The 24,701-nt window shown below is 57.8% G+C and overlaps 1 protein-coding gene across 1 annotated transcript in view; it reads right to left on the bottom strand.

Annotated features, from left to right (window-relative positions):
- The window catches only part of NOL4L (nucleolar protein 4 like), a 119,112-nt gene extending 94,639 nt beyond the window's left edge, over positions 1–24,473 (bottom strand). Inside the window, exon 1 of the mRNA XM_054573439.1 lies at positions 24,153–24,473. Coding sequence (XP_054429414.1) covers positions 24,153–24,473 — 321 coding nt within the window. The remainder of the gene's footprint in view (positions 1–24,152) is intronic.
- Between the last annotated feature and the right edge of the window lie 228 nt (positions 24,474–24,701).

Raw genomic sequence — 24,701 nt, 5'->3', positions numbered from 1 at the left:
AGACTATTGAGGGCATCACGCAGGCAGCCAGCGCCCTTGCTTTATTGATGGGGGAACTGAGGCATGGAGCTGGAAAGGGACTATGTGGCCAGATGGCACGGCCAGGCCAGGCACATCGCCACCCCATCGCCCTGCACCCCTTGTGCCTGGACAGCCACAGTCAGAGGTGGGGTATGTACCAAATTCACCCTTGCACCCTCAACAGGCTGCACGGGCAGGTGCAGCATCTGGCCTGGATGTGGCCCTGTCTGCAGCCCAGGGAGGTTGGAGGGTCAGCTGTGCTGGGCCTGGCCGGACCTTGTAGGCTGTGGTGTGGAGTCTGGTCTTTGTCCTAAGAGCCCCTGGGGAGCCACTGAAGGGTTTTAGGCTAGGAACTGATGTTGTGTGATTTATGTTTCAGAAGATTGCTCTGGCTGCTGGGTGAAGAATGGACTGGAGGGATAAGAGGGAGCAGGAGACTGATGCAGAAGCAGCTGCAGCCTGAACCAGAGTGGGAGCAGAGCAGTGAATAGGTCCAAGGGAAGGGCAGCTGACTGCAAATGGGAAAATTATATTCCTCTTTGGGTAGTGAGTCTCTTGTCCCTGGACATGTTTAAACCAAGCCCAGACCACAACAGAGCTGTTACGGCAGGGACTTGATACGTTGGACCACAATACCAAGATTCCAGGTCACCTCCTCCAGGAAGCTTTCCCTGACTTCAGAGGCTGGGTTGGCAATCCCCTGCTTCCCCAATCACAGCACTGATTATCCTGCGTCATAACTAATGGTTTCCTGATTTCTGTGCCCTTCCCCACCATGAGGACAGGTGTCGCTTTTCTCCTGCCTGGATTCCCAGTGCCTAGCGAAGAGCCTGGCACACAGTAGAACCTCATATATCACTTCTTCGCCCTTCCTTTTCCTTCTCTCTCCAACACGCCTTCTCCCAGGTCTTTCATTTGGGTATCCCCAATGCCCAGCCCAGTTACTAGAACAGAGTATAGGTTCTCAGTACATGTTTCTTAAAATGGATCGTCTCTCCAGCAGATCTAACACACAGCAGGAGTTCAACAAATGTTCAGCCCCTTCCTCTCAAGGGCAGAGTCAACAACAATAGCCTCAATACCACTGGGTGCCGGCATGTCTCTAAGCACTTGAAGCAGGACTGCTATGTTTATTTTTTAGACCAGCAAATGGAGGCCAAGGAAAGTATGAGAATTTGCTTAGGCCACACAGTTGTCAAATGGAGGAGCAGGGATTTGAACCCAGGCTGTCAAGCTTCAGGACTAGAGTGCGTGGCCTTGTTCTGAGACCCAGCAGCTACCACTATTCCTGACACATAGTAGGTGCTGAGAGTTGTCTGTAGTGGATCCCAGAAGGACACAGTCACCCCCAACCCAGCTGCCACAGGAAGTCCCACTCACCTCCGAGGCCTGGGTCTCCCCCTACCCGAGGGGGCCGGCCTGTCTCGGGGAGACACTGCCAGCCCAGGCTTGCCCGGGCCCTGCCGCCCACATGGCCTTCCCAGAACCACCGGCAGGCCGGCAACGTGGCCTGCCCCAGGGGACTGAGCCTTGGCCGCTGGGCGGCCCAGACAAAGGCATGCGGTGGTGCCCATCCCTCTGGCACTCAGGCTGCCTTCTCCTCCTCTCCCTCTAGGGCCAGTGTAGGGGGCACTAGCAGGGGTTGTTTTCAAAAAGGAGGTAGATGAAAGAATGAGGGACATAGCCAGGCAGCCGCAAAGGCAGAGGGTGAAGCGATTAGAAAGAGCAAGGCAGTCCTGCAGGGCTGAGCAGCCCAGAAATCAGGTGGGTGGGGGCTGGCGAGGGCTGCCCCCACACTGGAACTCAGCAGGCGCCAATCAAGTCTCCTGAATAATGACCACTCTGGGTACTGAGTGCTGCCGGCGGGGGCGGGGGCGGGGGAAGCCGGGCACTGAGCAGCACCGATCCTCCCCAGGAGAGACGGGGCCTCAGACTAACACAGGAGAGAGCAGGTAGTGAGGTATCTATTAATTATTTCCCCAGTTCGGCCAGCTGAAGTTCAGAGAGGCCCAGTGACTTGCCTAAAGTCATACAGTTGGGAGAGGGGCAAACACGAACCCCAGCCAGGTCTATCTGATTATAACAGCCCAAATGCTTCCCACTGCCCTGTTTCTTTACAAATAATTAATTAGTGATAAAAATAGAAATGACAACTAATATTTATTGAGCATTTAATATGTGCCAGGCACTGTGCCTAGGACATTGCCTGTGTTAAGTCACTTAATCCTCAAAACAACCCAAGAGGTAATAACTATTATCACGCCCATTTTGCAGATGAAGAAACTGAGGCCTGGCAATGTAAAGTAACTTGACCAAGATCAAACAGCGAGTATGTGATGGAGTGGGATTTCAACCCAGCCATCGGAGCAGGCACACTAAGCTACCATTCTATCCTGAATGGATAGGTAAGTGGACAGATGGATGGATGGACAGATTGACGAATACATGGGAGCTCTGCCCTGTGTGCGCCAGGCCTGTGGTTGGGCACCCAGTAGGTGCTTGGCAGGCAGTAGCCATGACAATGCTATGTTTTCCCCTGCAGCTCCTGCTGAAGGGGCCTCGAGTCCATGGCAGGGCTGGAGCTTGGGGGACCTGGGCTGTGTGCCCGGGCTGCTGGGGCACCCGAGCTCCCTCACTGAGCCAAGCAGCGGCATGACGGATGTGCCCGCCGCCGCAGGGAGCCTGGGGTAGAGCAGTTGCCTGGAAACAGGCTGCTCTGGCAGCCCACACTCAGACCTTTGTCACCATCTCAAGGACCTTTTTTCCTCCTCCTCCTTTCTCACTGGAGGCAGACCCCGCATGCAGGTGAGAAGCTGCAGCCAACACTACCAGCAGCCCCCATCACAGGGGGCCCACAGTGGGCCCACGGCCCCAGGCTGGGGAGAGGGAGGCAGATGCAGGAGACAGGGCGCCCGTGGCTGGGGAGACAGGGCTCCACGGGCGGCCCAGCCAAGGCTTAGAAAAATCCTGACACTGGGATGCTTCTCTCACTGCCTTTATTTCTCCCAGAGTCTCTGACAAAAAAAAAAAAATCAGCCTTAGTCCTTTTTCTTAATGGCACAATACTGACAGCATCAGCTTCTAGGGCGGGGGGTGGTGCCAAAGATATCTGGGCAGGGTGGGGCCTCTGGGGGGCCCGGGCAGGGGGACAGGTGTGGCGCCCCTGCACAGAAGGCACTAATTGGCTCTTGTGAGGGTGGGCCCTGAGGGGGGACTAACTAGGCCCTGGGGAACCGGCTGGGGACGGGGCCACGCCCCCGCCAGGGCTGCCCCGCTTGGGGACAGGGGTGTGAAGGGGCTGACAGCAAGGTCCCTGGGGCCAGGCCAGCCAGGGTGCCAATCCCTGTTCTGTCCCTTGGGCAAGTCATGTTTCTTCTCTGTGCCTCGGTTTCCTTCCCAGCCAATGGAGAGTACCTGCCCAAAGGGGTGGGTGTGGGGATGGAATGATATAATCCCTATAAAATACCTGGCACACAGTGAGCGCTTAAAGCAAGATGATGGGCGCCTTTTCACTGAGATGCCTCAGGGTGCCCTACCCCAAGTGTTTCATAAGGATGATTTCATTCTAGCCCCAAGCACTCAGGGAGGCAGGAGATCTACAGCCCACTTGCTGGACGCAGGCAGAAACTGAAGCTGCAGGAGGGAGAGGGTTCGCCCGGGTCGGATACGGATACCTGGGAGGGTGAGACGCCAGGCTGACTTCCACCCCCATCAGGTTCTGTTTGCACAACCACTTTCTCAACCTTCCCAACTAATGGAGCCGCTCTTTCACTTTGAAAATCAGATCTTAATGCTGCCTGTCCCGAAACTTCCTTGGCTCCCCAGTACCTGGATAAAGTCCAGGCTCATTTGTGGGCGTTAGAGGCCCTGCTCCCCCGAGCTCTGAACCATGCCTCCTACCTTCACGGGGCTGTCAGCTCTGCCGGGCTGCCCAGGGTGGCTGAGCTCCCGGCGGACACCTGGCCTTCGGGTTCACTCTTCCAGAAAGCCTTCCCAGCCCACCAGTCCCCGGAACAAGTCAGGAATCCCTTCTCGTTTGCTCCAGCAGCTCTGTTCACCGCCCAAACTCCACCTCCCCAGCCCTGGAAGGTTCCTCCCTGGGGTCCCAGGCCAAGCAGGGAATGCACCTGGCCTGGCACCCAGATCCTGTCTCCTGAATCTCCGCCTCACCTTAACGTGCCAGAGCTGCCCGGTTGCAGCCTTCGTCCTGGGTCACCAGCCTCATAGCCTCATGGCCCCTGAGCAGACTATCCATTTATGCTCTTCTCCTCTGCTTACACAGGATCCCCACCACCCGGCCCTCCATCAGGTCCCGCTGAGTCCAGTTCAGACCCTCCCTCCTCTGGAGCCTTTTCCGAACCCCCTCAAGCCACAGGTAGCCTTTCAACCAGCTTTTCCTGCAAAGAGTTGCTGCTGCCGCCTCCCTCCCCTGTGTTCCTGAGGCCCGGGGAGGGAGGAAGGTGGGGCAGGAGGAGGGGCGGGGGAGGAGGGGCAGCGGGAGCTCCACCTTTATTAGCACTCCGATCTGGCCCTATTCTAGGCACCCGGCTACCCAGAATCTGGATTATTCCATCCTTAGGGGAGCAAAAGGAAGGTTGGGCTCAGAGAGATTAAGCCTCTCTCTTGCCTAAGGGCCTGAGGCCTAGCTGCGCTCTGCTGCCTGTGATGCTAAGGTGGCAGCAGAGGGTCCCCAGGGGTCGTCACTCGGCTTGCATTTCTCGTATCCTCCCACCTGAGCCAGCACAGGCGATGGCAGTGGTGACAATAACAGGGGTAGTAACACTACCTGCTGATAACGGACACCTTTTAGGTACCAGGCTCCAAACCCACACCATCCTGAAGATAAAGATGAGGAAACTGTTGCCCAGAGAGAGAAAGCAACTTACCCAAGGTCCCACAGCCAAAGAGCCACACAGCCAGGACCTGAAACCCATGATGGAAAAGCCATGAGGTCCTGGAGCCCAGGACACTGCCTAGTCTTCCAGCTGAGCTGGCACCAGCGACAGGCATCTGTAGCCCCAATTCTGGCCACCAGGCCCTGTGCCTGTCCCCGGTGGATACCCGCTAATTAGCCAGGCGGCTCTGCTTGCTCAGTGGCTGCTTTGGAGCAATTCTCCCAGGAAAGGCCGAGCTTGCAGGAGCAGAAAAGGTAATTGCTAATTTGCACAAGAGGAGACAAAGGGGACAAAGGCGCCCTTTGCTGCCCGGTGCAGTCTCATGTCCACGTCACAGAATTACCTGCCTCTTGCCACCCACCACGACAGGCTCCCTAGACGTCTGTCTGTCCACAGGACACATCCACATACAGTCCCCATTCAGTCTGAGTCACTGGGCCACACCCTAGGAAGAGCAAAGGAACATAGGAAAATGTCTCCTGCCATCCTCTCCAGCACTGCAGGGAGAGGCGGAAAGAACCTCAGTGATTTCAGAACTAATGAGCACGCATGCCTTCCATCATTTTCTGGGCGCTCTGTACTGCTGCTCACTGTGTCTCACGGCAGCTCAAGGGGTGATGCTGCTTTCTGCCCCATTTACGGGTGAGAAAACTGAGGCACGGGGACGAAGTGACTGCCCAAGGCCACCCTGCTGGCAAGTGAAGGAGCGAGGATTTGAATTCAGACTGTCCCACTCCCGAGTCTGTGCTGTTTCCATCCGGTTCCGTTCTCCTATATTGCAGCTATAGAGACTGAGGGCACAAGGCTACATTGTAGAAAAAGCACAGGCTTCGGAATCCAGCTCTGCTCTGAAGCACACAGGACACGACTTTTCCTGTTTGTGCCTCCACTTCTTCATCTAGAAAACAAGCCAAGAAGCCCTGAGTTGTGTGGACACTGGAGAAAGGCACTGAGTAAAGCTGGGCTCTCTGACTTCTCCTGGTGCCCACAGCAGGCTGATGCAGGGCGGGGCCAGAACCTGTGGCCCTGAGCCCCAGGAGTTGAATGCTGAGGCTGCAGCAACTGAGGAGCACAGACTGGTGGGCAAGGCCTTCCGTCAAGGGTTAAGAGGCCAGATTGTGGCCAGGAAGGTGGGCCAAAGGAGGAAGGGGCCCTCCTGCATAAAGCCTGCCTGCCAGCACCTGGCTGAGGTATGGACTAGCTCCCCAAGAGGAATGGCCAATGCTGGGGCTAGGCCGGGCAGACCCGGACCCAGGCCCTGGCTCCCCCCACCATCAGCTGGGCAGGCTCTCCTCTGAAGCTCGGCTTCCTCATTTGCAATGCCCCTCACCCCCCAGGGCTGTCCCGAGGCTCGCAGGCTGACTGGGACAGTCATATGGACGACAGGCACTAGGGGCCAGGCTGCTGGGAGACTAGCCTGGAGACCCAGACTGACCTGCTTGGCAAGACCGGGCACTGGATGGGCAAACAGGCTGAACGGACAGTCACATGAGCCTAGACCTCTTCCTCTTCTCAGGGACCTGCCCCAGACACTGCCTGCCTGTGGCCTGAGCTTCCCCACCCTCTGAGCTTTTCAACATCCTTACAACAGACCTCCTGACCCACCAAGCCATGCCTTACAAAACCGGCTCGGGGACCACAAATCTGAAAGTCGCTCTTATTGCGTGGCGGTATGTATGCATGTGTACACATGCGCTCGTGAGGGCAGGCAGGCTCTGGACTATTTCCACTCCCCCAGAATCCCTGGGGTTTCTTGAGCCAGGGGACCCATGTCTTAGCTCTCCCTCGGCCCTGCCTCATTGTGATCTTGGGCATGTCACTCACCCCCTCCAGGTCTCAGTTTACCCCCTCTGCAAGTCAGGCTATTATTTCCTGATCTCTCTTTCTCCTGGGGTTCTTAGAAGACTCAAGTGATAGGATAAATTCCCAACAGTTGTGAAAACAATTCAACGCCATGCAAATGTTAGGCTCTGGCTTTAAACATTTACTGAGCACCTCCTACAGGCAGGCACAAGGCTGGGCACTTACATACACTTCCTGGTGTGCTTCCTACAACCTAACATGGACATTGTATCTCCATTCTGTACACGAGGGCCCTGAGGCTCAGAGAGTGGTTTGCCTAAGGTCACATAGCTGGTAAGTGGTTGGACACAGGATTGGAAGTAAGAGTTGTCTGAGAGTCAGACTCTTGGAGTGAGGAGGCAGGATGATCTTTTCCAAGCCCCCATGGGTCTTAAATTCCCCCCTACAAGGCTGAAGAAACAGGCAGCAAGTCCCCTGCCCCAGCCCCATCCAGGAGGCTGGCATCACCAGCTCTCACTGGGATGGGCTATGAGGGCTCAGAAAGAATTTTGTTATGAGGTATAAGATCTCGAGGGCAGCCCTAGCTAGCGTGGCTCAGTGGACTGAGCCCCAGCCTGGGAACCAAAAGGTCGCTGGTTCAATGACTGGTCAGGGCACATGCCTGAGTTGCAGGCCCAATCCCCAGATGGGGGCATGCAAGAGATAGCCGATCCATGTTTCTCTCACACATCGATTTTTTTCTCCCTTCTCTTTCTCCCTCCTTCCCCTTCTCTCTAAAAATAAATACATAAAAATCTTTTTTTAAAAAAAAGATCTGAAGGGGTAAATGTGGTCTTTTGATTTCTAAATACGGGGGGGGGGGGGCACTGGTCTCCTCAAACCCACCGCACTCCTGCCTCAGGGCCTTTGCACCTACTGTTCCCTCTGCCTGGAATGTTCTTTCACCAAATACCTGCGTAACTTGCTCTGCGCCTCCTTCAGGGCTGTGTTTAAAATGTCACCTTCCCAGTGAGGCCCTCTCTGATACCCTGTTTAAAATTCCAATCTCTCTCACCCCGGCACCTCCGATTCCCCTCACTCGGCTTGATTTTTCTCCACAGCATCTGCCAGCCCCTGACCAGCTGGGCGTTCTCCTGCGTTCTCACACAGTGTCGGCCCCCATTTGGCTGTCAGTCGCTGAGGGCAGAGATTTTCATGTGCGTCTCCACAGAGCAGCCACTTCATAAACACAGGGGTGGACAAAAGTCGGTTTACAGGTGCAATACAAATAAACAGAACAATAATTAATAAGTAATAACACAAGAATAACCTGTGTTTTGTGTACTCACAACTGTAAACTGACTTTTGCCTGCCCCGGTACGCGTACAACTGAATAAAACTGAAGCCCACAGAGGGAAAGTGGTGGGCCCGAGGGCACACAGGGAGCCCAGCAGCAGCATTCACATTCAGGCCTTCCGCTCTGACCCCACCTCCGTCCCCTCCCTTCGCTGGCACAGGATCTGCTTGGGTTTGCTAGAGCCAGGAGTGCAAGTGCCTGGATCCTGCCTCCCTCCCCTTCCCAGACGCACAAGAGTCAGCAATGGGTGGAAGAACAGCCCCTTCCGGGCGCCTGTGTGAGGGAAGCGGTGAGTGGGGCGGCGTGGACAGTTGTCCATCTAGGAGACCCTGGCCCCCCGCCTGCCCCCTTCCTGTCCCAGATGCCAGGAACAGGGCTCAGAATAGCACCTTCCTTTCTTTCTTGCATCCCGATTTAGAAAATGGGATCTCCCCCCCGACAACATCAACTGCCACAGTGCGGGTGACGGTTCCTTGCCTTTCTGGTGATCTCCCTGGAGGATGGCTCTCAGGGCACAGGAGCGAGGGCACTGACTGCCTGAGCTTGCTGTGGCGATGCCAGACCTCAAACCCTGCTCAGGCAAGTCAGATTCACGCATTAGCCCCTGCGCTGGGCCCTGTGCTGGGTCCACGAGGCAAGGAAGGGACCCGAGGGAGTGAGCTACAGCTGAAGTGGCAGGTGGCCATAGCCGGGAGCAGCCGCTGGCCGGCCGGCCTGCCTGGGCTCACATCCGGGTGCCACCCTGTGCTCACAGGAGACCTCGGGCAAGTTGCTTAAGATCTCGGTGGTTCACAGGGTTGTTGCAGGCGTCCATTGTGCAAACACACAGGAAGCACTTAGAGCAGGCCCAGCACCTAGTGAGCACTCAATACATGTGAGCTGACACACCCCCATCACCATTATCATCATCATCATCATCATCACCGCCACCATCCCCATCAACACCGTCACCACCGTCACCACCATCATCACCATCACCACCACTGCCGTGTCCTGGAGCATCTGTCCCTCACAACACCTCTGAGCTCTATTCCACATGACAGAAAAGGGCCCGCACTCCCCTCGTCCCACACCTGTGGGGCTCACCGCTGTACCCAGGAGGCTCAAGTTGTTGAATGAACAACTGAGTGAATGAATGAATGATGAAGAGGCTTTTATGGAGAAAGAGCCGCTGAGAGGAGGAGGAAGCTGTTTGATCGAGTCCTTCAGACCCCCGGCTCTCTCCCCCTCGTTTCTGTAGTTTCTGCTCCCACTGGAGCTTTTGTGCCCTTGAGCCGAGAGCCTCCCGGAGCCTCGGACTCCAGCCTCTGCTCTCTACACGATGGACCAGACTCGGCTTCTAAATGCCTTCATCCCCGTGTTCCTCTGCTCTACAATATCCAAAGCTCCCGCTGCCTGAAATCTGGCTTTCTGGGGCCCCATTAAGGGCCCACCTAGCCACACCTCCCAGGGCTCCCTTCGAGCCAGCTTTTCTTCCCTTCTTCCGACAGCTGTGTCCCTGCCCTGCCCGGGCTTCCCATCTGGCCAGGAATGAATCCAAATGCTTCTGCAAGGGGTTTGGGGCCTTGGTAACCCCCCCGCTGACCTGCCGGCCTCCTCTGGCTCTCTCAGCCCTTGGAGGGGCCTGCTTGGTGGACAGGTCAGGCAGCCCTCTATGGACCCTGGCCGTCACGTCAGCCCTCATGTCGGCCCCATAACAGCCTTGATCCTCCATTTTTCAGAGGAGGAAACTGAAGCAGAAAGAGGAGAATGAAAATGCTTGAGGCATTCACTGAATATTTACTGACTGCCTTCTATGCACCAGGTGCTGGAGACACAACAAGGTGGCAAATATCCCTGTTCCTGTGGAGCCCAAGAGGAACACACACAAAATCAGTGTCTGTCAGCGGTTGACAGGGTTCTGATGTTAGAGTAAAGGGCCTGGGAATGATGGGCATTTTGAAAAGGCAGTCGGGGAAGGCCTCACAGAGGAGGTGACTTTTCACCAGGGCCAAGTGAGGGCTCAGGGAACAGCCTGGAGGCCAATGAGGCCGAAGGGCAGTGAGCAGGAACCCAGAAGGTGGAGACAGGGACTGGAGCTGAGCCTCACGGGCCTTGGTGGCTTTTTCTCAGAAGGTAATGGGGACCCACTAGAAGGTTTTGAGCTGAGAAGGAATATGGTCAGGTTAACTTTTTAACACAACACTTTGGCAGCTGTGTAAAAAGGGGAGCAAGTAGGAGGAAGGACAATGAGTGCTACGGCTGGGGAGCAGGCAACAAGAACTGGGGTGGGAGGGGAGCGATATTCCCCCACCCCCAGAGTCCCACTTCCCTGGGAAAGGGGTACTCAGAGGAGCTGGACCTGGGGGAGCAAAGCTAGCTTGGGGACACCAGGCAGAGCCGGCCCCCTGAACTCAGTAAGCCTGGCACAGCTGGAGAGGGGCCAGGCTGCCTGAGCCAACCAGCCAGACGGCATGCCAGGCCCTAGTGCACCCTGACCACCAGCCAGTGGGGGTACCCTGGGACTCCCAGCTCTGCGAGGGCAGGGATCAAGCCTGTCCTAGTCATCACTCCTGCCACATACCAGGTGCTCAGTAAATCTATGCGAAGTGAATGAGCAGGACTTGACACATAGCAGGTGCCAATGAAAGTGTGTCGAACGAATCAGGGAAGGAAGGGGTGGCCGGCAGCCTTGTATTGTTTGCTGGTGATTCGCCCCATGTTTGTCTGAGCTCCTTAAAAGAAATGCAACTGCTGCAAATCAGAGCCTTACCACGAGCCAGGCCCCAGGCTCCATCTCTTCCCTGTGTCCCAAAACCCCGTACAGAGACAGAAGATTGAGCCCCCACATCATGAGTCCTGGATGAGGTGGTGGCTAATTCCCGGGGCTCAGCTGATGGTAGAAAACCTCTCCATGCGCAAGGCCTGTCTCAAGATCTGGGGTCACTGGGCTGCCCTGCGGGCTGACCTCTCACCTCTGCCTGAAAGGGCAGAAGCCACAAACACTGAGCTTTGGGACCTGCAAGGGGCTGGGCATGGCACAACAGTAACCACAATATTAACAGCGCTAACAGCAACAACAACAGGGGCCGGTGCTCACAGAGCGCTTAACCAAGGGTCCTGCCCTCTGCTTGACCTCCGAAGCCCTGCTTCTCATGACAATCCAGAGAAGCGGTCCCATCATTACCCCCACTTTCTAAATGCAGAAACTGAGGCAGAGAGAGGCTGAGTACGTTGAGTGAGTCACACAGCAAGTATATGGAGGATTCAGGATTCAGACCCAGACAGCCCAGCTCCAGGGCCATGTATGTCAGGGAGGAACTGACACATAAAGGACTGAACCCCTCTGGCAGGGGAACTAGGTAGAGGGGGATGGGTGATCTGGGCATTTCTCACCCCCTTGGAGCTACTGTTTTGTGGTTGTTGTGGCTTTAAGTCATGTGTCTGTTACCTTGAAAACAAACCTCTTTGGGCTCCTTTGGGCTCCTTTGTCCACAGTGCCACTCGCTCTGTCTTGGGAGGCCCTATCCCCTCCTATTTAATGACTCCCTGCTTCGTAAGTGCCCCCCCAGTCCCTCCCCTGCTTTTGTGGCACCCTCTCTGGCCCCGATCCCCGTCAGTGCCATGCAGAGCAGAGCAGGTACTGACCGCCCATCTCATTGTGGGACCGCTGGCAGCTGGCTGTGGCCTGGGTAAGGCTGAGCAGGTGGGCACAAGGCCCCCCGCTCCCGGCTGGAGTGGCGCATGCTGGCTGGCTGGCCAGCCGGCTCGGGGGCTCTTCACCACTCCCCGGCCTTCCCTCAATCACAGAATCCCACAGTGACCCCCGAGGGTCAACCCCACAAGAGGATACTGTTTGTGCCTAAGCAACGTGTCCTAGTGTCGGCACAGCCTGCCAGACAGACCCATGCCTGCCTCCCCGTCCTGGGAAGAGCCATTGTCCGAGCCCACGTCATACGATAGGGGATCTGAGCCTTGAGTCAGAGGCTGGGTGATATAGGGAGCCGAGGACACACTTCTCTGCTGCATGGCCTCATGTCCCTCCTCTGGTTCTTGTGTGACCTTGGGCATGTTACTTAACCTTTCTGAGCCTCAACATCCTCATCAGCAAGATGAGGATTGTAATGGTAACCACGTTTGAACAATCATGTGGAGTCACGGGCATAAAGTACTTAGCAGAGCGCCTGGTATTTTGTAAGCATTCAACAAATACGAGCTGTGCCATGTTTGTCACTGGTTTTACTTGGTAGCAGGCATTGACTGAGCATTTATGCATCTCAAATTATCCCCACAACAACCCTAAAATGTAGTTGATATTATTATCCCCATTCTACAGAAGCGGAGATGGAGGCTCAGAGAGGTCGAGATGTGTCCACGGGTTTTCACAGCTGGTTGGTGAGGCAGGATTTGAACCCAGCACTCTCTCTTAGGGAGAACGTCCACTCGTAGTCCCATAATGGGCAGCCTGGCCCCTGAAGCCCAGTTCCCCCCTTGCCCTCCTTCCCTGATGGCCACCTCCTGATTCGACCAGCAGGACTTCTGGCCTCTCCTTCCCACCTGCCCTGGCTCAGCGCCTTCCCTCTGCCCTCTGGCTTCCATCAAGGCTTTCTCTCCTCCAGATCGGGGCGGCGGGGGGGCGGGGGAGGGCGGTGGTGTCTGTCAATCCTCGGGAACAGATCCAGCTGACCACCCCTCCTCTGGGAAGCCTTCCCCTCCAGTTTCCCTACACATACCCTTCCTTCATTCCCTTCTACCTCTGTCCACCACCTCTGCTGCAGTTCTCTGCTCCGGCGTGCCCGAGTCCTGCCCACACTCTGCATCCCTGGGTCTAATGCCACTGGTCACAGCACAGGCACAAGCAGAGAATACATTCGTTTTCTGTGTTAAGCAACTGACATGGAGTCTCTCTTCATATCCACATAGCTACCCTGTGTGATGGGAAATACTTGTACTGAGACTGTTTTATAGAGGAGGAAACTGAGGCCCAGGTAGAAATAACTACTTGTTTCAAGGTCACCCAGCTGGTGAGTCGTGGAGTTCAGTTCAAATCCGGCACCAGTCTGGGTTCCAAAGCCCCCCTCAGCGGCACTGCTCCATGGGGCCCTGTTACAGATTCTGGAGTTACTGATTTGATCACAATCCTAATCCTAATCCTAATTATAGCTTCCTTTTATTGAGAGCTTGACTATGTGTCCACACCCTAGTACAGATGCTTCTACACTATCGATTACAGTAGCATATATAGAGAATATAGAGCAGAAGGGATATGTAAGTGAAGCTACAACTGTTACAGCCCCATTTTACAGATGAGGAAACAGGCTCAGAGTGAAGAAGAGACTCACCCAAGATTGCATATCAGTAAATGGCAGAGCCTGGACCCAGCCTCTGCCACCGCACTCCCCGCCCGGCCCCCGCTCTACTGGCCTGCAGGAGCCTCACATTCAACATAAAACCCTTTGCCCCTCAGCCTGCTCCAGTCCAGCCTCCAGATCTCCCAGGGAGGCCCCGCCCCACAGAGCTTCCCAGCCTGACCTCTCTGAACTGCTTCCCCTCCCCTCCCCATCATGGCCCAAGCTTTCCTAGCACCCCACACAGGGTCTCCTACCCAGTGGGGAGGGGACCCTCCAAGGGACCCCAATATGGAGCAGCAGCCCCTATTCTGCCGTCTGCCTGGTCAGCTTGCTTTTATGCCATCTTCCCGACCACCCCACAGGGTGTGAGTTACCCCCGACTTATACAGAAGGGGCCTGGGGATCAGAGCAGGCACGCCATTTGCCCAGAGCCAGGAAGCTGGCGGCAGAGCTGGGATTCAAACGAGGGTCTGTGGTTGGTCACATCACCCTCTGGCCTTCCTTCCCTATCGCTGCTCTACCTGGCAGACCCCACTCTATGTTCCCACAAAAATGACAGTCCCACTGTTTAGCATTTCACATAATTCTCTCCTTTGGTTTTCCCAACATCCCCGTAGCGGTGGGACAATCATCAGACCCATTTTTTAGATGCAGAAACTAAAGCACCAAGTGGTTCCTTAGCCGGATGCCTAGCAGAGGTTGTGCCTTGGTTTGCCAACCTGTAGAATGGGGTCATAACGGCCTCCCAGGGTGACTGGGGACTACGCGAGATTGTGGAAGCTGGGGGCTCTTGGAAGCGCTCTCGAGAAGCTCTCAGACAAGGCTCGAGGCCCGAGGGCTTTTTTTCTCAACCCACCAGCATCCAGTCGGCCTGGTCTGCCAAAGGAAGAGCCCCATGTCTCCTTGAACATTTCCTCAGCCCAGGGATGCTGAGAAAACGATGAGTCATCCAGCCAAGCATAGGCCTCCCAGGAGCCTGTATTGGGTCCCAGCCGGAGCGGGAAAGGTTCCAAGCCGGGAAGGGGGCCCCGTGGACAGGATGACTCCTGAGCTGCCCCACTGAGGCCTGAGTCACCAGGTCTCCTCCAGGCTCTCCCGTGCCACACACTACCAGCCTGGAGGGCGATGCTTGGATTTTGCCCACTGGACCCTGCGCCTGTGCCTTCAGCCCAGATCTGTGCATCTGTTTGCATTTCTAGTGTCATAAACACCCTTTTTTCCACCCAAGAATACAGGGTCAACCACGACCCTTGAGCCTCCCTAGCCTCCCACCTCCCAGGTTACCAGTCCAGCCATTCAGCCTCTTGTCCTACGAGGAAATCAGGGCCTCCTCTTTGTCCTAGGCCAGAGAATGGCGTGAAATGCTTAAATAGTGGCGTTGTCATTTCCATGGGTATTTGGAAAGGGGCCCGCCCAGGCAACAGTGGCTCTGCCTGGGAGAGCAACCATCAGGAAGGCCAGAGGGCAGCATGGCCAACAACAGACCAGCATTTAGATCCCAGCTCCGCCACCAGCCCCTGGGTCTGGCCCTCTCCCTCTGCACCTGTTTCTCAGCCTCCTGTTTCTCCTTCTCTGGAACACATCTGCCTCTTGCCACAGCATTTCAAAGGTTCCTTCTAAAATCTATGTCCCACCTTATCTCCCCTCTACTTCAAAACCCCACTGTGGGCTCCTTGCTCTCCTCGATGATGACACACAAGCTCCTATGAGTGGTTTTCCAGATCCTTCTTTTCCATCTCGTCTCAACCAATTTCCCCAGCTCATCTTTTCTGTACCCCACAGCAGTTCTCAAGCTGATTTGACCAGCTACCCAATCCTGCTCCACTTAAAATGTTCTGCAGAACAGGCTTCTCCAGGGAAGGGGCCTGGGTTCCCATCGTACACACCGGGTCTAACCCCGCCTGAACCTGTCCCCCCTCCTGGTCCTTGTTCATCTTTCCACTCCATGGAATGAGCTTCCCCTGTTCTACTCTTGCTGAAAAGTTTGTTTTGTCCCTCAAGGTCCAGCTCAAATGTCACCTCCCTGACGACTCCCTGGACACCCTCGAGGAGGAGGATGAGTCTGGGCCCCGGGGCTCCTGAGGCCTTCTGAGTGCAGAACTGGATGAGTGGTTCTCAGCCTCCAGCTCGGAGACTTCAGCTGTCTCTGCTGTTTCCTCCCACTCACCTCGGTAGGGAGCCCTCTAGGGGCAAGGGCTATTCTGGGCTATTCTGGGCTTTGGGGCTACAGCAGTGAACGAAACAGACAGGTCTGCCTGATAGAGCTCATAGCTTTGTGAAGAGACATATATTGCACCAAACACATAAACTAGTAAAAATACTTATATCTAGCTATCTATCTATCTGACGTCAGGAGTTGACAAGGGCTAAAGAGAAAAAATAAGTAGAAAGGGGTGGAGGGAGAAGGTCCCAAGTGACCTAAGGTCGTCTTGATTGGGTGATCAGGGAGGAGGTAACATTTGAGCAAAGACCCAAAAGAGGAGAGGGAACCAGCCAGGTAGAGATCTGGAGGAAGAGTGTTCCTGTCTGGGAAAACAGCCAGTGCAAGAACCCTGGGGCAGGATTGTGTTTGGCACTTTGCAGGACAACAAGGAGGCCAGTGTGGCCGAGCCTGACTGAGCAAGGAGGGAGAGGAAGGAGGCAAAGGGAGCAGGCAGCCTGGGCCAGATTGTGCAGGGCCTTGTGGGCTTCAGGAAGGACTCTGGCTCTTGCTTTGAGTGAGACAGGAGCCTTGTAGGGTTCTGAGCAAAGGAGGGGAAGAATCTGACTTGCTTTTTGCAAAGTTACGTCTGGACTACAAAGGCGGTTACCAGGGGGCTCGAGTGGATACAGAAGGCCTAGTGGGGAGGCGGATGCACCTCCAGGCTTAGACAAGGCTGGCAGCAGTGGCGGTGGTGGGGAGGTAAACTTCAAGGTGTATGTACTTAGAAGGTAGAACCGACAAATTTGAAAACGGTTGGATGAGGGAGGGCAGTTAGTAAGAGAAAAAAGTCAAAAATGACTCCAGGCATGGCCCGAGCAAAAGAAGGATGGAGCTGCTGCGATGGTGAGGACAGTGGAAGATGCAAATGAGTGAGCAAGTAAATGAATGAATGACCCACGGGCTTTGGAACCAGATGGGCACACATCCAGCACTGGTGCTCTGTGGGACCTGGAGTGAGTTCTCTCCACTTTCGACCTTAGTTTCACCATCTGCAGCCGAGAGGCCCCATGTCCCGGGGTGGCCAAGAGGACTGGATGCTGAGGGGGTCGATGCCCTTGTGGGGAGAGGACAGGCCCAGCCTCCCAACTCCCCTCTCTCCCCTACCCCGGGCAGCCTGCCCAGGCTGCAGTTGAGATGAGGAGGGAAGGGGCAAGGGGGAGGGGTGGCATCTGTCTTCCACCAGGCTGGGTCTGGGCCAGTGGGAGGACTGCTTTGAGCTCTGAGAAGCCTTTGTGGAGTGCCCTCAGATGAGGGGGCATCATGAGCCTGGGGTGGGGCAGTGGACTACGGCACCTGTGGACCCCTGCCTCCACGTCCCTGGGTACAGAGGGTTAGGCAGCCACGGAGCCCACGCCCGGCCAGGTTCTCATCTACCTCACAGAATCCAGGGGAGAGTAAGTGAAATAAAGTGTCTGGCTCATGGCAGGGGCTTGAAAACACAGGCGATGTGCTCAGCCCCTGCCCGAGGGAGGTAATCATTACCCCAGAGTCGCTGTGCTCCCTGCAAGATCCCCGAGTCCAGAACTTGGGTTTCTGGGCAGGGATTGGGGCAGGGGTGGGAATCGGGGTGGACGTGAGAAGCCTCCGGGAGGCTCATCCTTCTACCTTTCCACCTGGTCAGTGACTACAGACCTTGGTAAAGCCCGCCCTCTTCCCTGCGGCACCCTGACCTCTGGGGTCTGGCACCTCTGGCACCAGGAAGGGACTCGGAGACAGGTGGAATCACAGGAGACTTCCCTGTGCAATAGCTCAGAGCAGGGCAGGGGCCAGTAAGGGCAGAGAGAGACCCTGGGCCTTCATGTCCCCCGCCCTGGGGGCTTATGCCAAACCTATGTTCTTCTCTAAGACTTATCTGGCGTTCAGTGTAATCCAATACATCAACTGGGCTCCCAATGGCATTAGAGATAGAGAAATGACTAAGACACAATCTCTAGTGCACTAATAGTTGCTGCCCACCTACTACGTGCCAGGAACTTTGCTGGGTACTTTATTTCCACTGTCCCATGTAATACCCATGATATCTTTAATCATCATCCCCATTTTCCAGATGAGAAAAATGAGGCCCAGTGAGATCACACAGCAGCTAACATTTCCTAGGACTTGCTATTTACATGCTTCAGGCTCTCCATGGGCTGCATTCATCTTCACACCAGTCCTTCCCACCTGTCCTGTGAAGGAGATGGGATTGTCAGCTCCATTTTACAGATGACAAAACTAAGGTTGAATTGGTAAAAGGGTAGAGCAGGGATTTGAAACCAGGGCCCTGAAGCTTGAAACCCCAAGCGCTTGACCTCCCCTCTATGTCAAACTGGGCCGGGGGCAGAAAGTGGACTCAGGAATCCTTGTTCTAGTAGTTTCCCTGTCCTGGTGGGCCCTCGCCCAGTTTCCTTCTGCTCTCTCTCCTGCTTTGGGGTCCAGAGGCCAGGCCTGCTCTTTGGGGTCCAGAGGCCAGGCCTGATCTGATACACGTTACAGAGTGACCTCCTCAAATGAGATGAGAGCCCTTGCCAGTTTCCTCCTGGAAATGGGACTTTGAAGCCCATTTTCCAGGTGAGAAAACTGAGACTCGGAGAGATCGAGCAGGCTATTTACCCATGTCACGTGCAAGGAGGTGGCTGAGTCGGGATCCCACAGGGCCTGGCCCTCTCCCCCAGAGGGACTCACCCGCCCCCCCTTGATGCCTGGCTTTGGGCTTACGAAGTGCCACCATGGCAAAGGTCACAAGCTTTCCCCTGCTGCCCTGTAGAGCAGGGCATAAGGGAGGAAGGGGAAGAAGGCTAGAAACAGGGATGCCTTGGCCACTGTCTTGGGGAAAGGGACATGGCGCTATCTCTCCTCTCCACTCCCTCCCTCACACTTGGCTTCAGTAGCTGCTGAAACCCCAGGGGCAGCAGAGCCCAGGGCAGCGACTCAGGCTGGCCTGGTTATGATGCAGGACGCCCCTGTCCACACTGCACTTCCAGAATAATGGGTTTTTTTCAATAGGATCCCGAACATGTGTGCATGCACACGCAGTTACACTCGTGGTCTGCCAATGCCCACACCCCATGTGCCTGCACATCTGCCAATACAGACGCTCACAAGCGCACACATTCACAAGCACTCAGCCTCCCCTCCACCTGTATACACACACACACACACACACACACACACACACACACACACACAATGCCCCAGGCACACAGCATCCCCCCCCTGCACATGGACAGGCACATGCACTCACGCCCACACAGTCACAATGCTGCCCGCACATGCACACGGCGCCCACATGCACACACATGCTCTACCACGAGTTCACACACACACACACACGCAGTGCTCAATCCCACCACCCCCGAGGTAAGAGCTGGCTCAGAGAAACACAGGTTTGCCTGAGGCCAGGTCATTCTGTCCCTGGGCAGCCCAAGCCATAGGCTTCCCAAGCGCCAGTCTGCCCAGAAGCATTTTTAAGATACCAGATGGGCTCCCTGACTCCCAGACATTCAGGGATGGGAAGGCTGCCTGCCGGGGCCATGAGGGAGAGGATGTTCACGCCAGGCCTGACCCAAAGGAGAGGGGAGCATGCCGTCTCCACTCCCCAGGAGGCGGTGACCCAGGACCCAGGAGGGAGGTCGCAGAAAGGCAGAACCTGATCCTTCAGCATCACCCAAGCTCCAAAATATAGTCCCCCAGAGTCCCCAAGACCATATTCACCAGAATTACTGAGACTTAATTAACAAAATAGCCCACGTCTGCTGTGAGAAATCCAAATGGGGCCCGTGCCAGATGCCATTGTCAACTTTCTCCCCAAAGTCCCCCAAGACCCTGGACAGCAGAGGCCTCCTCCCTTCTTACCCCATACCCATCCTAGTGAACCCCAGGGAAGCCCGCAGACACGTCACACAGAGCCAATCCTGCCTCAAGCACCAGCCTATGATTACAGACATGCTGACCAGAGGGATCCTCCTAAACTATTTCAGCTTAAGGTATAACGGACTGAAAGCTTGTGATGAAGGACCTAGGCTTTCAAGTTGGGTCAGAATGCAAGATGCTTCAGACAGGGTCAGAATGGACATGCGTGTGGGCAGTACCGAAGCTCAGAGCCTGCCTCTATCAGCAGTGGCCTTCGCGGAGTTTCGAGCCTCCCTAAGCCTCAGTTTACTCATCTGAACGATGGCAATAAAAACAGCACTGACCTGGGCTGCTGTGAGAATTCGGTAAGTCACTGCGTCTCAGCATCTCAGCCCAGTGACGGGCACAGAGCAGTAACTCAGAAAGGGCCACTGTGGTGATAATTTGAAGAAAAGCCGGAAATATTAAGGTATTCAACCGAAGGTCACAGCATACATTACACTGTGCTAAGTCAGAGGCCATTTCCCGCCCAGACCAGCGGCCGCAGGTGCCAAAGGTTTACACAAAAGCTCTGGGGAGAAAGACCGAAGACTGTGAAAACGCTCTCCACTAAATGAACGTTGTCTGCAAACTGGGAAAAGACCACCATTAGTCAATTTGGCCAGCAGAACACCTGGGGTCCAGCTCGCAAGAGCCTAGTGTTGAGAGTGGAGTTTGGCAATCTGGAGTTTCCCCTCAGGGAACGGGGCTCTAATGGCGGGGCGGGGGTGGGGGGGGGTGCCTGGCATGTGATGGGCCACAGAGAAGCCAGTGGAGCACAGAGATCTGCGTTCCAGTCCTGACTCCCTATCCACAGAAACGTCCTCTCTTGAGGGCCTCAGTTTTCCCATCTGGAAGATGGTAGAGTTGGGCCGAGAATACCTTTCTCCAAGAAAGCCCTGGGCTCTCTGGTCCGGAGAGTTGACAGATGGTCCAGGGTCCCACCCCAAACATAACCTGTGGCCATTGCAGGCCCCAGAGAGAGTCCCACTCTGAGCGACCAGAGGAAAAGGAAAGGGGCTGGGTCACTTTGTGGCTGACACTGGAACGGAATCAGAGGGTCTTGCCTCCAAGGGGTTTGCTTCCCCTGCTTGGCAGGCCACGGAGGCCGGAGCAGTCCAAACACAAGAAATAATAAATCCTACCCAGGCTCTGCCCAGCCAGGAGGCCCGGCTGGCTCCTGTCATAAAAAGATCTTATCCCCATGAGCACCCTGTGCCCAGCGTGGAGGACTCCGCCCTCCTCTCCTCAGCCCTCCGCCTCCACTTCTATTTCCTGTGACAACCTGCAAACTGAAGACCAACTTACCTCCCCCCGCGCCCCCCCCCCCCCCCCGCCGCCAGGCTTCTGCTCGACCCCCGCCCTGCCCCGCCCCCCACCCGGGCCCCAGCTGCAGGAGGCCCAGGCAGAGTGTAATTCCCCTTGCCCTCCTCTCAGCCCTCGGCCGGTCCGGACAGATTAAGCCTTTGTCACACACACCCAGAAAAGCTCAGGGCCAGATGGGACAGGACAAGTGGTGTCAGATCATCGACCCGCTGCTGGCCGGGACTCCGGGAAGGGCCCCGACCACAACACCACATATGGCTGTGGGAGGAGGAAAGGGGGCCCAAGGAGGGGGCAGCAACATGGAAGAGAGACAACACACCACAGCTACCCTTGGGACTTGAGCCCGTGCAGGGGACCCTTGTTCAACTGCTGGATGACCACACTCCCACATCTCCGCTTCCCTGAAACTGTTCTGCCAGGCGTCTTGATCATATCCTCAGTCGTGCCCACCTCCCCCACCAGCTGGGTGCCCCAGGAGCAGGCACAGAGTCCAACCCATCCCAATGTCCCAGTGCCCCTCACAAGGCCTGTGGGTGCTAAACAAATGCCTTGGACAAAGGTTTATGGCCCAATGACCTTCATAAAACCCACCCAGGACAAAACTACAGGATCTTTCCCAACTGCCACCAGAGGCAACAATAACTTTGTGTGTGTGTGTGTGTGTGTGTGTGTGTGTGTGTGTGTAGGCCGGTGAAGGTGGGGGATATCCTTTGCACCTTTCAAAGAAGGTCCCGTTCAGCCCCTCCCAGGAAGAGGCAATGGCTGCCCCCGAATTCCCAGCAGGATTCATTCCTCTTAGATCAGTGAAAAGGAAAATGGAAATGTAAAAATAATAACTGAGCCCCAGGAAGGTGCTTGAAGATGGGGGTGGCAGACTAGGGGCATCTCCTGCGGCTGGCTCCGGTTGGCTGGGCAAGTGGCAGGTAACTAACAGGCTCTCTGGGGACCAGCAGGCCAGGCAGCCGGGCACGGGGACCGCGAGGGGCGGGTTGTCACAGGAGGGCATATCTGTTGTGTTTGTCATCCTTCTGGCAGCCTGGGCAGGGAGGCCTGGGTCCCCTTTCTCTGCCTCCCAGGCAGGTGGTCCCTTGGGGAAGGCTTTTATTGGTCTGGGAGCCAAGGTGGAGGTTTGGGAGGCCCCTGCTGCTAGGGCAGGTCAGTGTGGGCCTCACGAAGGTTAGAAAGAGACTGGCTGGGCTGGTGGACCCGGGGAACCAGACCCAGCACCTAATTTCAAACATGGCCTGAATGGGCGTGTGTTCTTGCTCCACCTTGAGGGCTGTGTGGTTAAGGGGTTAGGGGGACTGCCCCATGATACCCACTCCCTAGAGGAGAGGTGGACCCACACAGTGAACCAGTGAACCAGCTGCCAAGTCTGAGGGTAACTGCCCCCAACTCCTCAGACTAAGGAGACTCGGGCAGGACCCCCAGCTCCCTAGGGTGGGATAACCCTGATGCGGTGGGTAGGGGAGGTGGCACTAACTGATCTAAGAAGCCTAGATGGCTCAGGGCAGTGACCCAAGGTAGGGGGCACATACCCAGCCAACCATCTGGTGGGTCACTGACCTCCAAAAACCACACTTAGGCTGGGGACACTAGCCCAAGATAGGGGAGCAATGAGAGGGATAGGAACTGGCAGGGTGGGAGGGGCTGACCTAGGCTGGGGAGAGGCAATGACCCATATTCCCCGCGTGGGAAAGTGGGCACTGATTTAGGCTGGGGGAGGGGTCTCTGACTCGATCGGGGGAGGGGGCAACGACCCAGACTCCCCGGGTTTGGGGGAGAGCACTGATTTAGGTTGGGCGGGGTGGTCCCTGACTCGCTGGGTGGGACACTGCCCCAGCCTTCCCCTTCAGGAATCGGGCCCGGGCGCGCCCCCGGCCCGGCCTCTGCTCTGGGTCCGGCCCGAGGCGGCAGCGGCGCAGATGGGCTGCTGGCGGCCGCAGCGGCAGCCGCGCGGTTATCAGCGCTCCTCGCAGATGGGCCGCCCGCCCTCCGCGCTCGCGGCGCCCCACTCCCCGCGGCCTGCAGCCCCGTCCCCTGGGCGAGGGGGGAGGCGCCTCCGGATCCGCTCCCTGGCTCCCGCCTCCCTCCCTCGCGGCCCCCTCACCCCGCGGGCCGGGCCCGGGCGGCCGCCGGAGGGGGAGGAGGAGGGGGAGGGGACAAGTGCACTTTTCGTAACGACCGAATCAATTGTGTGTGAAGAGCCCGCTCTGGCCGGGGACCGGGCTGAGCGCGGGGCGGGCGGGCCGGACGGGGGAGGAGCACAGAGGGGGGGGGCGGGAGAGCGAGCGAGGGAGGGAGGCCGGCGCGGGGCGGCCCCGCTCGCTCGCTCCGGCCGGGCGAGGCCAGGGAGGGAGTGAGGGGGGCAGGGAGGAAGGCCGGCCCGGCCCGAGCGGGCCGGGGGCTGAACGCACTCGTGGAGGGTCTCCGCGACGGAAAGTTCAAAGCTCAGCAGCGCCCCGGGAGCAGCTGCCCCCCCAGCCCCCACCCGCTGCAGAACAATGAGGTCCCCGCGGGGGAGCCGCGGGGCCCGCGCCGCACGCCCTCTCCAGGGCGCCCCGGGCCGGAGGGGACGCCCCCGCCCGGCAGCCCGCCTCCTCCCTCCCGGCTGCTGCGGTTCCCCGCCCCCTCCCCTACGCCACCCCGCCCGGACCGGGCTGGCCCCGGGGACGGGGGAGGGGAAGGGATGGATAGGTCAGGCCGCCCCCGTCCCCGGGAGGGGGAGCCAGGGGCCCGGGGGGCGGAGGGGGCGCCCCACCCACCCGCGGGAGGCTGCTCCTGCGCCAGGCTGCGGCTCGGGCTGCCCCTCCCCGGGCCAGCCCCGGGTGGGGTCGGGGAGCAGTGCCCGGGCGGGCCCCCTCCCCGGGCACTGGGGAGGCGAGTGGACTCCCCGTCCCGTGGCTGCCCCTGCCCCCCTCCCGCGGCACCACCCTCCACACACAGACACACACGCACACACACACCGCCCAGCCGGCCCGGGGGCGGGAGCGCGAGGCGCCCGGGACAGGCAGCCCTGGGGCGGGCGGGGTGGGGGGGGAGGTTCGGGCTTCGGAGAAGCCGCCTGCTGGCGGGGGGAGGGGACAGGAGGACGGAACATGCTGGGGTGAACAGCCCGGGACAGCCCGCCCCGCACGGCCACGGCCCGGGCAGCGGCGCAGAGGGGGGCAGGGACGCCCCGAACCCGGAGCGCAGCCTGGGCGGGCCGGGTCGGGCGGGTGAGCAGGGACGCGTGCGCCTCGGGAGGGCCAGACACACGGACAGCCTCAGGGACACAGGTTCGGACACACATCCACACCCCCACCCCGCCCCCGCCCGCCCCGAGCCCCGCGGCGGGACCGGCCCGCGGCCGCCGCGCTCGCACTCACCGAGCCCGTCTTGACCGGCACATACACCACTTGGCCCATCTTGGGTTCCCGGCTGCTGCCCAGGCGGAAGCCCTTGGAGCGCACCCAGAACTGGAACTTGCCTTTCTCGCCGGCCGCCGGGCCGCTGCCCGCGCCCGTCCCACCGCCGCCCTGCAGGACCTCGGTGATCCGCTGGTATTTGCTGCGTGTCACCGTCTTGGTTTTGGCCGAGTCGCCGTAGGTGCGCAGGCACCAGTCCCGGAACTGGCGGCCCAGCTCCGAGTCCCCGGGACTGCGCTCGCGCTCCCAGCCCCCGCGCAGCAGCAGCGTCGGCTTCGGCATCCTCCCGCCGCGCCCGGCGCCCTCGGGGGCGGGCCGGCCACCGGGCCGCCCGGTGCCGGGACTGGGCTGGGCTGGGCTGGGCTGGGCCGGGCCGGGGCGCGCCGCGGCCCGGGCTGTCCCGCGGTGTGGCTCCGGCGCGGCTGCCTGATGGGCACGGGCGGCGGCCGGACGCACGGGGCTGCGGCGCGCTCTGTCCTGCTCGGGCGGCGGCGGCGGCGTTGGCGGCGG

Source organism: Pteronotus mesoamericanus, unplaced genomic scaffold (genome assembly GCF_021234165.1).
Source record: "Pteronotus mesoamericanus isolate MK-2021 breed Mesoamerican mustached bat unplaced genomic scaffold, CSHL_Meso_final contig_25, whole genome shotgun sequence".
In the NCBI taxonomy this organism is placed as follows: Eukaryota; Metazoa; Chordata; class Mammalia; order Chiroptera; family Mormoopidae; genus Pteronotus; species Pteronotus mesoamericanus.
The sequence above is the reverse complement of the archived record's forward strand: the minus strand, read 5'-3'. Positions and strand labels throughout refer to the sequence as shown.